Raw genomic sequence first — 13,494 nt, 5'->3', positions numbered from 1 at the left:
AGCATTTCCATGCAATAGTTATAAGATACCTGCAGAGATACCTCACAATGTTTGATTAGCTTGAGCATCTTCCACACTTCAGTTCAACCTGCCATTTAAATGCACTGTGTTAGCATGAGAACACAGGAGAACATGGCAGACAATCCTTGGGCAGAATGAGAGAGGATGATGTAAATTAGCACAATTAAGGTCTACTACTGAAGAACTGCATTCAGAAAGGCTGCACAGGAGAACACATAACAGAACTTGGTTTCAGAGTGCAATGAAGAAAGGGACTGAAGTCTCCTTTAGACCCTACAACCATTTTATAATCCGACCCTGAGCAGTCCCACACTATGGCACTATCACTGCTTGCTCCACTCTCTGCAGATCTATACTCTCAAGTGAGAATTCACTCAGATTTTGTAGTGCTGCAAGTGTAAGACATTCTGCACAGGTAGATTCCTCAGAATAAGCTGGTGCACGTTAAGGTACTTCAAAACACTTTTATGAATGGGAAGAATAATTTCACAGCACAGAAAGTAATTGCTGAGAGATGAACAGCTTTTCTAATCACAGTGTTTCTATTAAAATCTGGCATAACACAGAAATACTGAACAAATGAATATAACATGATGGCAGCCCCCTCCATTCAAAAGAAAGCATGCCAATCACCAACTTGTCCTGACCCAGAAGAGCAATTATTTAAAAAAAATAAATTTTAAAATGTCTAAGGTCTCTAGAAACCAGCAGCCATTTGCATGAACAGTTAATCCATTAGTGAAAACAGTACTTGTTAAGTGTGGACCTTGTTACCTGTACAACAGAGTAAGCAGAGAGTACCAAGGATAAAGATTCAGTCATGTTCCTACTGAGGCTGCCTGGAGTTCTGTCACCAGACCTCCACGGTATTTGGATTTAATCCCAAGTGACCTTCCCCAGATCAAGCAAAAAGGTCAGAGACAGAACTAAGTGTGTAACCCAGGACCAGTACCTCCAGGAGCACAGTTGTCCTTCCTGAGCTAGCCCGCTCCGTGAGTGTAGAATGAGTCACGAGAACGTAAGTAGCCTTTATATTCAGCACGCTGGGTTACAATGACCTTCCTGGTCGTCCAAGTTTCTCATGGCTCAACAACCTACCTCTTCCCCTGAAGGTCTGTCACAAGGGATGCTATGACAAGCCAGTCAAAACAGACTGCCAAAAAGGTCAGAGCAAGACAGATTAGTGTTGCAAGAGATCATAAAAATCTTTCTGTCCTCATTGTAGTGGAAAAAGTCTTCAGCAAGAGGAGAATAATGCCACGTTAATTCACACTCAGGATGAAAAGTGAGTGAAGAAAGGAAGTGGTCTAATCTGAAATCCTTGTTACTGCCTAGAACTCTTTCTTGTGGCCCACCTTCACCTCCATGACACTAACTTAGGGAAGGGAGCACTATTAATGAAGAACCTGCAACCACTGTAACAGTTATTTCACTTCATGCAAATACTGATAACCATGTTAATTTTCAGAAACAGGATTAAAAATAAAGAAAGATTAAAAATAAGACTTCTCTCTGTATTATCTTCCCCCTGAAAATTACACAGCAGAAGCAAAAGTCAAAACCTTGGGGGCCTTATCAGCATGTAATTTGTATTCCACAGCATAATTCACAGCCCGAAGAACAGATAAGGATTTGATTCAGGGCTGTTGCCATTTTCTGATACACTGTTAGGTAGGATAACAGTCATAGTTTGACATTTTTCAGTCAGAGTAACACTGACAGTTCAGAATAGCTTCTCAGTTCTGGATGCTTAAAACAAAATATCACAGCGTGCAACTCCATTAGTCTCACTTATTCAAGCAGAAAAGTTGGCCCACCACGAGAAAAAAAAAGGGTAAAGACAAATTCTCAAAATTCTGGAGGTACTCCCAGCTGTTACCCTTAAATAAACCAAACAGAAGCAAATGCTGTTGTTACACGAAAGGGGATGATTTAATTTGTAAAATAAACTCAAGCAGTGTGTGTATATACATATAAACCCAGAAATATCCATAACTCTTCCTTTCCTGTGTTAGCAGAGACAACGTTGATAAAAGATTCCACCACCAACTTTATGATTCATAATGGAAGTACTTAAATCCTGGATGAGGAACAGGATTTTTCAAGCAACAGCTCTTCAAGAAGAAAGGAGATTTTTAAGTCCTTGCTCACATTCTAGAGAAATTATTAATTTTATCTACAGCAGAAATATGACTGTCCCACTTACGAAGAATATTACAGTTGCACTCAGACATAAGTTTGGGGCTTGCAGCATGCAAATGTAGGGCAAGTTCTCATGACTCCACAGTGCAGGAAGCTTCCAGGTTTAAGTCAGGCCAGGCTGGATGAGGCTTTGGGCAACTTCGTCTAGTGAAAGGTGTTCCTGCCCATGGCAGGGGGTTGGAACTAGATGGGCTTTGAGGTCCGCTTCCAACCCAAAGCAGTCCGTAACTAAGTTACACCAGACTGGCTTCAACAGACCCCTCCAGCACAAAATTTGTGTCTCTATGCAAATACAGGTTTGTTACTGTATTTAAGAGACCTCTTAGAGCAATGAGATAAAAGACAATCTGAAGCCTTCCCATTAGAAACCTCCTTTTCAACAACAACAAAACTCCCATCAGTCAATGTTGCAGATTACAGGTCCTGAAAAAGGAACAGCTGGGAGACTGCTGTTGAACTATGTGGGTATGTATCCTGATGTGCTTCAGCAGGGGCAGGATTTACCTCAGTTACTGCAAGCACAGAGACACCTGAGTGCATGTTTCTCATGTCAAGAGATTCACCTCACATAACCATGTGAGGTTCCACCTTTACTAATAACCTTATAATTTCTGGCTGAAACCCAGGTCAGGTTGGAAGGCACTCTGAGCAATCTGATCTAACTGAAGATGTCTCTGCTCACCACAGGGGGGTTGGACTACATGACCTTTAACAGTCCCTTCCAACCCAGACTATTCTGATTCTATGATTTTCATTTTTCTCTCTCACCACTTGAAGCTTTAAAAAAAAAAAAAAATCTTTTTCTTCCCACACAGTACAAAACTGTTCACTTTTTGTCCAGTTACAACAAAAAGACTTCTTTTCATATGACTTGAGGTTTAACTTCCATATCTAATTATTTCTCACCTCACCTGCTGACATCAGATCTCTTCTGGAGTTCCCTCTGGGTCTTCCCTCCAGCACAGCGATTCCTTACTCCATAAATACTTCACAGATTTCTCCCCTTCTTTTGATTTTCAAGTCAACACACAAAGTAATCACTTCACCCAACACTAAAATGAACCTGCCTCTAGAGTAATCATATGACTTGCTTACCAGAGGACACTTAATGACATAAGGAAGTGAGGAATGATGCCTACATGTAACTTCATACAGCTTGTCAGCTAGAACCTTAGCAATTTTTCAACCTGAAATGTTGAATGAGACTGCAATTTAACACTGCTTGGTATAAAAGAAGTGACGCAGTGGCATTTCTAACTTTTGTTATTTACACACTTTCCAAGCAAAATGGATTTGCCATAGGAGCAGAAGTACAGCTCTACTCATGGGAAAGGCAAACATGAACAATTTAATCTTCTATTCAGCCTAACACAGCCCAGACCACAGAATTCATAGAGTCATAATTAAATAGCTCAGCACAGTCACTCAGCTGGAGAGACTTCTACGGTCATTTGCTTCCTTGCTATATTTGTTAATAACATCTTGATGTCAACACAAAGTTCCTAGATAGGAGCCTGATAGTGTTGTCAGGAAGAAACTGAAACAGAACATAAAAACACACGAGCACACCGTGTACCGTTTTGAGAGTAAAGAAGAGTGACAACAAAAGATTCTGCACAATATTAAAGTGGAAAAGGCCAAAATAATAATCAGGCTGCTTCCTGCCTCCAAAGCTGCAGTGTAACCTCTGTGTGGTATGTTATCATCGCTCTCCCTAGACCATCCACCCCAGTAGATTTTTCCCTTTGTGTGCAAGGTATGACAGCCACTTACTAACTCTGCTCTCAAGGAATTTGATGACACATCTAAACCACACAAGGTCTTAATTTTAAAGCAATCAGTATCCTTTAGGTGATTTTACTCATTATAATTTGAAGCACAGCATGAAGATGAGGTAAGGAGCTGAGTATCCATCCCTAGTGTACAGCTCCTGACCTGAGGCGGGCCACACGTTGGACGTCCTCCACCTGCAGTTTTGAAAGCTTATCGAGCCGTTCCATGAAGTCTCTCTGCCCTACATTAAAAAACCCTGGAAGGCCAGGATTTTGCCAGTGAAAACATTTCTGTTTCAAAATTTCAGCACACTGAAAACAACAAATAATGCATCTTACGAGAATTAAACTTCCATTATCAGAAGTTTTACAATGTTGGGATAGGGTAGGATGAGGGGACAGAAGAGAGACACAGAGGTACTACAGCACAGACATCACGCAAGTGACCTTATTTTCTCCATTACAGCTGGGTGGCCTAGAGTTACAAAGCAGTTTGATGAAGAAATGGGAGGATGAGGTATATTTCTGATCATTACTGGTTACATTTTGAAGGCTAATGCTGCAACCTGCAATTCCACTCAACTTTCACAGTGATGCAATGCTAAATCTTGACAGACATAAGGGACAGTTGTTAATAATATCCCCACATTTGCAATGCATTATGCTATTTTATACTCGCTCTACCTTAGCATATTTAAATTCTTAAGACACCAAACACTCAAGATAAACAGAAGTAGTGTAACTTTCTGCACCCATGTAACTTTTCATGGATTATAAATAGAAGAACTGGGAGAAACAGCCTTTATTATTCCCACTCTCTCCTTAATTTTCAAAACAAAGAAAAGTCATGACTTGCACAGTATCACACAAAGACCACAGCAGAGTCAAGCCTCATTCAGCAGAAAAACAGTCCTCTGAGTCTCGGCACCACTTTTCTTCCATCTCCTGGTTCCCCTGCCCAACAATATTTCATTCTGTATGGCAATAACCAACAGCCTCCCAAGGTTCTCCCTTTCTTCTGCAAGCACTAAAAGCAATCGAATCACAGAATCACAGACTGGTTTGAGTTGGAAAGGACCTCAAAGCCCATCTAGTCCCAATCTCCTGCCATGGGCCAGGACCAGGTTGCCCAAAGCCCCATCCAACCTGGCCTTGGACACTGCCAGGGAGGGGGCAGCCACAGCTGCTCTGGGCAGCCTGTGCCAGGGCCTCACTAACCTCATAATAAAGAATTTCTTCCTAACGTCTAACCTAAACCCTCCCTCCTTCAGCTTAAAGCCATTGCCCCTTGTCCTATCACTACACTCCCTGATGAACAGTCCCTCTCTGTCTTTCCTGTAGCCCCCCTTTAGGTACTAGAAGGCTTCTATAAGGTCTCCCTGAAGCCTTCTCTTCTCCAGGCTGAACAAGCCCAGCTCTCTCAGTCTGTCTTCATTGGAGAGGTGCTCCAGCCCTCTGGTCATCTTTGTGGTCCTCCTCTGGACTAGCTCCAACATCTCCAACTCTTTCTTGTACTGGGGACCCCAGAGCTGAGTGCAGTACTCCAGGTGGGGTCTCACCAGAGCAGAGGGACAGAATCAGCTCCCTTGACCTGTTGGTCAAGCTGGTTTTGATGCAGCTCAGATCTAGATCTAGGCCTTCCAACACTTAGAATCTTGTCTTGACAGCAAGAGTTCAGACATGCATGATGGAAATTGGCCCTATACACCCCTTTCCTCTCCAATATTGCTGTCTTTTGGGGTCCCAGAGCAGATGCAAAGTTCTGCTGATACAAAAATACCTGCCCATCAGACAAGAAATAAGGCCAGTTAGCTATCCCAGATTAAGCATTCAGATCAATCCAAATACTCTATCATAGTGCCACACTGCCTTTCTAAAGATTAATTTCCTCCCCTCACCCACCCCTCAACAATACAACTAGGAAAACAACATTTTAAAACAAGACCAGAGCATATACACAATTGAAAACACCAAATGGGCTACATAAATGCCCCCAAAAATCTGGATCCAGCCTGTAAACTGCCAACACGGGAGATGCAGCTCAGCAGTCCACACTGCCACTAGAATCTCTTCTTGGCCAGATGCCTGCCAGAGAACTCATCATCCACTTGCTGAATGCCAGACAGCAACTGTGTAATGGTTGAGCAGCATGAGTCACATATCCAGCAGTCAGGTTCAAGAGGAAAAAGCACAGGAGCACTTAAAGCTAGGTGGCTGTGTTAGAAAAAGCAGGGAGCAGAGTTTCTTATTTTTAAAACAGAGGAAAACAGAGAGGTATGCTAAAAACACTGCCCTATCCACACTTTCACAGTATAAAGAAACTAACAAATCATAAACAAAAATCAAGTAGGTGGGAGAAGAACAATCAAATCAGAAATAGTTCTTCACAATGAAGAAGCCAAAATGCACCTGAAGCCTCAGGATTATTGGATGAATTACCTGCAGAACTAAGTGGACTGGAAGTCTACATGGCATGGAATGTTTGGTGATGATCACACCACACCATTATATATTGAGCATGTGCAAGCTAAAATATGTGAGCATGTTTTATTTAAGAGCTTGTAAGCTGCACCTACTTCAAGCAGTAAGTCAGATGCAAAGCCAGAGATGCAAAAATAAATGGCAGGGTAGAACTACCAATTTCATTCACAAATTCACATGACTATAGGAAAAAAAAAACAACCCAAACCCAAAACAGACCTGCAAGGAGGACAGATATTTCAGAGTTCAGTAAGTTTAAAACTTCTGTTCCTGACTGCTTTTCCTTGCACTGCATTCCCAAAGTTCACAAATTGCCCTCAAAAAACAGCACTAAGATGAATAGCACTGGGACACAAACTGGGGGACAGAACTAGACATAAGCTGGTTATTACAGAGGACCCTGCTCACCACTGACTTCTGACTTTCCAGCTCTAATCCCCAGAAATACTAGCTATTTTTGAAAGGACAATGTGAAATAACAGAGGGACACAACCTTTGCAATAACTAACGTAAGAACTGCACCAACACAAACAGGACTTGGCTCTCAGAGGTGCCAAGTGTTTCGAAGACCTCTCTCTCTCCAACTAGGCATCCAGAATTGGTGCCTGAAGGCTTGAGCCTGTACCTTCATTTGATTTCTTTACCTTCTGCAACTTTTAGGTATAGATACAGTGAAGTAAGTGTTTGGAAAACCTTTCTAGTTTCTCCTTTGAAGAAGGAATGCAAATTACACAGTTACTATGCCAGAACTCTTCACTCATCAAGACGTCTTATGGTCATTACTTTAAAGTCCCATGGGGGAAACTTTAAGCTGGCATGAAAAGAAATTTATACTACTGAGAGTCCTGCCTACGCGTTCTCTGCTCTCAGTCCCACCTCTCAGAGTAAAGAGACAACAGACACACAAGCACCACACAGCAGCTCAAATTCAAGCCTGCAGAGGTGCATCTACTACATTGATACACGGGCAAAAATGGGTTTTTGCCATTTTTCTGGTTAGAAGTAGTAACAGGATAGTAAAAAGATCTGGAAATCACAGGAAATATCCAAGACCCACAAGAAAGACTCTTTAGGATAATGATAATAAAATCCTAATGAAGAATGACAGGGATGCAATAAGAAATTCTCTATATAGGTTTCCAGGTTTCAGTAAGGACAGAAACACCAAAACACCACAGCTAAACTACCCACCAAGCCACAGACTTCCTCAAAAGTCCAAACCAACCTCCCCTATACAACACCAAGTCCATGCTTACAGAAACCCACTTAGTTTTATATAGTCTCTAAGACATGACTTCATTGCATGAAGCACTCTAGTATAACCAAGCTTTTTCAAAGCACTATGTGACTCTCAAGCACTGTCTAGCCTCTCATTTTATTCTCTGGTATGTGTATAATCCTCATGAGTACTACTACCCTGACCAAACATTCTCTTTCAAGGCTCATTTTCTTGTGCCTGTTCAGTTACCTTTTATAGATCATATTTCAGCCTCTAAAAATCACAGTGGAGAAACTGCCCAGGAATCAGCCAAGAAGAGAGACTTGCTCACTGGAGGTGGTTACCCTTAGGTCTGAATTTGTCATCTTGAAAACGTAGAAGTGAATGCAGCCCAACTTAGTAGCAAACAATTGTTTGCTGGCAGACAACATAAAGCTCTCTTAAGCTACTTTCCACGTGATCAATTCACCAATTAAAACACCAGGAAATCAATTCCTTTTATCTAATTCATTATTTATAAGTCATCCCCTCAGTCTCCCCTCAAACACATAGTACATATCTAATCTTCACAACATACGTTCAAAGACAAACATCATACTAGGCAGGAAACAACAGACCAGTCACCAGTGGGTAACATGACTCTCAAGAATTTACAGGGTGTAGATGGCAAAAGCTTGAACTGACTTAAGGTCATTTCCACCCCAGTTCACGTTAATCTTCTTTACTATTCCACACCCTCAGTCAATAGTCTGATCATAAGTTAAAGTACTGAAAAAGTACAGACATATTCTTATCTCAAGGCAGAGATGACAGGACTCTGTGGGGAAGTCAGTATTTGTTGGGATTTGTATTTCTTTAGAAAGTGAGATGTTTAAATAATGTCCCTCGCTAGAATTAATGTGCAAGGTCATTAACTGGGATTTGGATTCATATGTCCAATTAACACCAAAGGAAGTTGAACAGCAAAATAGTCTCATTTAGCTCCCTGAAGACATACCCAACATATCTCTATCAAGCTAATTAAAGAATAACATCCTAGGCTGAATGTCCAGTCACTGCACTCCCTTTGGGCAAAAGTACCCCAGGTGGTCCCAAACACAGCAGGCACATGCTATCCAGGCAGCTACCAGACAAATGCTGGAAACAGTTTCCATACAAATATTACAGCTGAAGCCCTTAACTGCAGCAAACTACCATGCAGCCTGCCTGGTATCTGGTAACAGAAGTCCAACCCAAGAGTGAAAGCTATGGATAGGTCAGGAGCATGCCAAAACATAGAAATAACCTAACCCAACAGTAAGATGGAGATAAGAATGTAGCTGATAAAACACCTGTAAAAATCCCTGAACTCAACTAGTCACAGTCTGAGGAAATACAGACACACAACTTGCTCTCCCTGTTCTCACACTAGGATCACTGTCCTAAAAGAAAACATTATGAAGAACCTCAACTCATCTAGAACTGTGGTTTCAAGACCAGCAAATGGCCTTTTACTTCTAAGGAGGGAAAAAAGGAGTATGTACTTTTATATCTCCTTCTTGTGAGCAGGCTTCATTCTTCCACAAGGAAAATAAGGACTTAAATAAAAGCATGGTCACCCTCTTAAACAGCAGTAACACCAGCACAACTTGCTAGTGGAAGCCAGATGCTGGTTTGTGGAGAAACAGTACTGACTGGGTGCTTACTAGGTTCACTGTTTCTGAAAGCAAGCCACTATCTCTCTCAACTGCACATGGCAGAACACTAATCACTAGCCCACCATTCTCATCCAGTACAGGTGTGCCCTAGATCATTAAGTTCCTCAAACATATTGTAGAGAAGTGCTGTCACACTCCCCTTGTATTCACCATACTCTTAAGGACACATCAAACATTCCTACTAAACAAGCTGGAACATCTTCCCTGCCATGCACTACTCAAAATACTCATTCAGCTGCTGCTCTTGGAAGAAACTTCATAGACATATATTTTTCTCCTGAACAATTTGGCACACTGCCTTTAACACTTTCAGTATGTTACCACTACAGATTGAAGACCTGAATCTTTCTACCAAGTCACCTGAAGACTAGGGTGACTTGGTAGAAAGATGACACATACCTTCACTCTAACTCTAGTATCACCAAATATGCTAGACCATATTTCCATGTCCCACTACCACACCCAAAAATCTCACAGCAGAAAGGTTGAAAGGCAGATTCAAAGCCAGGAGCTGACCTGTGTTACAGCAGATGATGTTATCTGTACCTGATCAAGATGAAAGCAGGAGGATTCTCCATGCTGCACCCATCTTGGCTGTATTTCTGGTCATTGCCCTTGCTCTGTTTTCACGGCTATTCTTTTACAGTGTTAGGAACCAAGCTACCATAGTGCTGTTCATTACCAAACACCAAAGAAAGATGAACATCTAATTTGCACATCATGCAGGAAACCCCCAGCCTAAAACATGGCCCAGAATGATGATCTTGAGTCTGGCAGTAGCTTGTTAGCAGGCTGCAGAGTAAGCTCAGAGTACTGGTGACAGCAACACCCCTCACACCATCTGAGGTCATGTGGCAGAATCACACCAAGGACCCCACAACCAAAGCTTTTATTCAAATTCTCTAGTGCACCCTTTATTTTGTAAAATACCTAGTAATGTTGAGTGCATTGTTACCGACAAGTCAAATGTCAAGAGCTTACTTCGTCATAGCTATACCTACAAACTAACAGCTTTACCTGAAAAGATTAGGATTTACAGTGGAAAAAAACCCCCAACTAAATATAACATTAAGAGCACTGGAGGAAGAAGAGAAAAAGGCAAGCATATCTGTAAAGAGGTAGTAGGCAATTGGAAAAAAAAAAAGGAAGAAATGTGGTAAGGCTAACAAATTTGTAGGGAATGAGAACAGTACTTAAAAACAGAGAGACCATATACTGTATTGAAGATGAAGGGTGATAAATGAGATGAGCCAAATTTTCTCCAATCACAGCGCCAAATAAAACATAATCCAATTCTAACGGAGCTTCTGGGAATTACTCATCCAGCTGTTCTCTGATGCCCAACCTGCCTCGGAAATCCATGTGTCTGGCATGGGTCAGTCACATCAGATGCGCGCTCCAGCCAGTCCCCATTGACTTGAGGCCCCTTCTGGACTGCAGCTGACAGGATTTTAGGGCAGCAAAGGAACTGCTCCTATTCCTTCCCCATTTGGTGACTTGTCTGGAATAACTAGTTCTTCAACCTCTGACTTCCCTTGCACTAAGCTCAACCAAGCATATCTGAAAGGAGCAGCAGGGAATAACAAGGTGATAAAAATACATCCAGGGAAGTTATACTGTAAAAAAAGCCTCACCACTGTCAGCAGCAAATAGTGGATATTTAGGAGGACTACAGGACAGGCCAAATTTATAGCAACACTTCTACTTACTCTCTTATAAACACAATGGTCTCTGACTGTAGTACTTCTGAATAAGAAGGGGTACCTTTGCATCTGATAGACTTCAGTCAGTTCCTTCCAGGGATCTGGTGAGGTGCTTTTTTTAACCCATGCAAACTTTTAGCATCCATTACATTCTCTAATAAGGCAAGCCTAAGCATTTCACATCTTGACTATAAAATGTGTGAAAGCATCCTCCTGTTTTGAACAGTGGACTTGATAGTTTGTTTGGATGCTTCCTAACAGTTCTGTTGGAAGGGACCGTAATAATTCTGCCTATTTACTTTCTCCATAGCAATCACAGTTTCCAAAATGACATCTTAAATGGTTCTACAAATGAGGGTAGTGTTACCTCCCTCATTTTATAGGTGTACAAAAAGAGGCAGGAAGAATGGTGAAGGCTTATTCAAGATAATCTAGCAGGCTAAAGGAAGGAGGAGACACAGAAACTGTATTATTTTATCTCCTACCCAGTATCCTTGCTGTATGTTGATATAACCTTTCAACTTCTAAAATATTTATTTTCAGTAAACAAAACCTAATCTAGACCTAAAAGAAACAAACACACTGAGAAGCATTATCACTTACACTAAAGGTTGTAATTTAGAAGGAAAATTCTTTATACCATAAGAGAGCCCTCCCTTCTAACCAAGTATCACCATTATACATGCTCATTTTAATGCATTTCATTCACAGCTCACCAACAAACTATCCTCTACTACCGATCTAGATACGTACAGCTACAAACTAAAGAAATCACATAGACAGAGGGCTGAATGCATCTCACTTCTAATTCAAATTTCACAAATACGGCTGTGCAGGATTAAACATTTAAATGCTCTTACCTTAGCTGATATGGAGGTATCTTGATAGCAGCATCAGGAGAGTCCAAGGTTTCTGCATAACCAAAGGAATAGGGCTTTTGAAAGAAACTCTTGAGTTCAACTATAGCAATACATCTGGCTACAATCTCTGAGCCAATACCTACACCAGCTGAAAAAACAATCACTGCTGCTCCAAGTCTCAAAAGACTTGCACATATCTATCAGGGCACAGGGTGCCAACAAGAAGTCACCAAGTGCCAAAGAATCATAGAATGCTTTGGGTTGGAAGGGACCTCATCTAGCTCTAACCATCTTTTTCTCAGTAAACTCCCTTCCACATACCAGCACTTTGGCAGCACATATATTAAAACTGGAACAGTACAGAGAGTATTAGCATGGCTGCTGTGCAAGGGTAATGCACAACAAATGAAGCAACCCATGGAACATCATACTGAAAGGCCGGTAATAAGGCAGCAACAGATTGCATCAAAAGAAATTAGCGAGTCCAGTCCCACAGATTGCTGTATGGATGAAAAATGAAAAAAAACCTAAGCAATTTTAAGCATCAGAGTTATGCTGATGCAAGTTAAGGGTCTTGATGATCAGTGCACCAGATAGTGTCAAAAGCACTTCAAGTCACAGACAAAACGGGTGGATGCTGAGACGTACCTAAGCTTATATTCCCTTAAAGGAATAACTGATTTTATTGATCATTATTTCCATTATACAGCAAAGATAAAAGAGCTCATGGAATCCACTCCAAGATAAATCCGGCTTTTAAAATAACGTCCAAACACAAACCAGCAGGGAAAACCTCGCTAGAGGTTTTTTACGATGACTGGGGGGGGTGCTTTGAGAAAACACCACATTCCCCAACGTACACAAAACCTGATCGCTACTGCTACCCGCACCTGCCTCGCAAGACCCAAGAAGCAGACGCAGGAGGCAGGGATGACGGGGACACGGATGCTCTCCGGGACCGCCAGCCTGTGCCACTGCCCGCAGCCCCCAAGCATTTTGAACCGCCTGAGGCGCTCCGGTCGCTCCCCACCGGCTGGAGACTCAGTGGCCAGCGCGGAACAAGTTTGCTGAGGTCTCTCCTACCCCCGCCGCTACCAAACCTCCCCGTCGGAGGCTGCTGCCCCGCACCGCTACGGGCATTGCCGAGCCGTGCCCGCCCCGCTCCCCCATAGGCAGTCCAGCCGCGACGGGGTCAGCTAGCCCAGCGCCGCTACCCCTCCCTCCTTACCGATGGCCCAGGTGCAGCTCTCCTTGATGGCCCTGTGCTTGCTCCCCGACGCCTCCTTCTGCAGCTTTCTCAGGATTTCTTCCATCTTGCCTCCACCAGGATCCTCACGGAACCGCGGGGGCAGAAGAGCGGGCGGCGAGGAGGAAGAGGACGGTGCGGGCGGCAGAACGGTATCGGGGCTGCCCCCGCCGCGGCCGTGCCTACGCGGGGACGGTGCGCGGCACCCTGCTGCCGCCCCGCCGCCGCTGATGAATCACGGCGAGCTCCATGGCGAGGACACGTCAGTTGTTGCCGCTGCGGAGTCCCTCCTC

The 13,494-nt window shown here is 42.7% G+C and overlaps 1 protein-coding gene across 1 annotated transcript in view; it reads right to left on the bottom strand.

Moving 5' to 3' along the window:
- ARFGEF3 (ARFGEF family member 3) overlaps window positions 1-13,268 on the bottom strand; it is a gene marked incomplete at both ends in the record, with an annotated part of 87,229 nt that extends 73,961 nt beyond the window's left edge. The window contains 2 exons of the mRNA XM_084260980.1: window positions 11,956-12,007; window positions 13,184-13,268. Coding sequence (XP_084117106.1) covers window positions 11,956-12,007; window positions 13,184-13,268 — 137 coding nt within the window. The remainder of the gene's footprint in view (window positions 1-11,955; window positions 12,008-13,183) is intronic.
- Between the last annotated feature and the right edge of the window lie 226 nt (window positions 13,269-13,494).

The sequence above is a fragment of the Gallinula chloropus genome, assembly GCF_964237585.1.
Source record: "Gallinula chloropus genome assembly, chromosome: 3".
Taxonomy (NCBI): Eukaryota; Metazoa; Chordata; class Aves; order Gruiformes; family Rallidae; genus Gallinula; species Gallinula chloropus.
The sequence above is the reverse complement of the archived record's forward strand: the minus strand, read 5'-3'. Positions and strand labels throughout refer to the sequence as shown.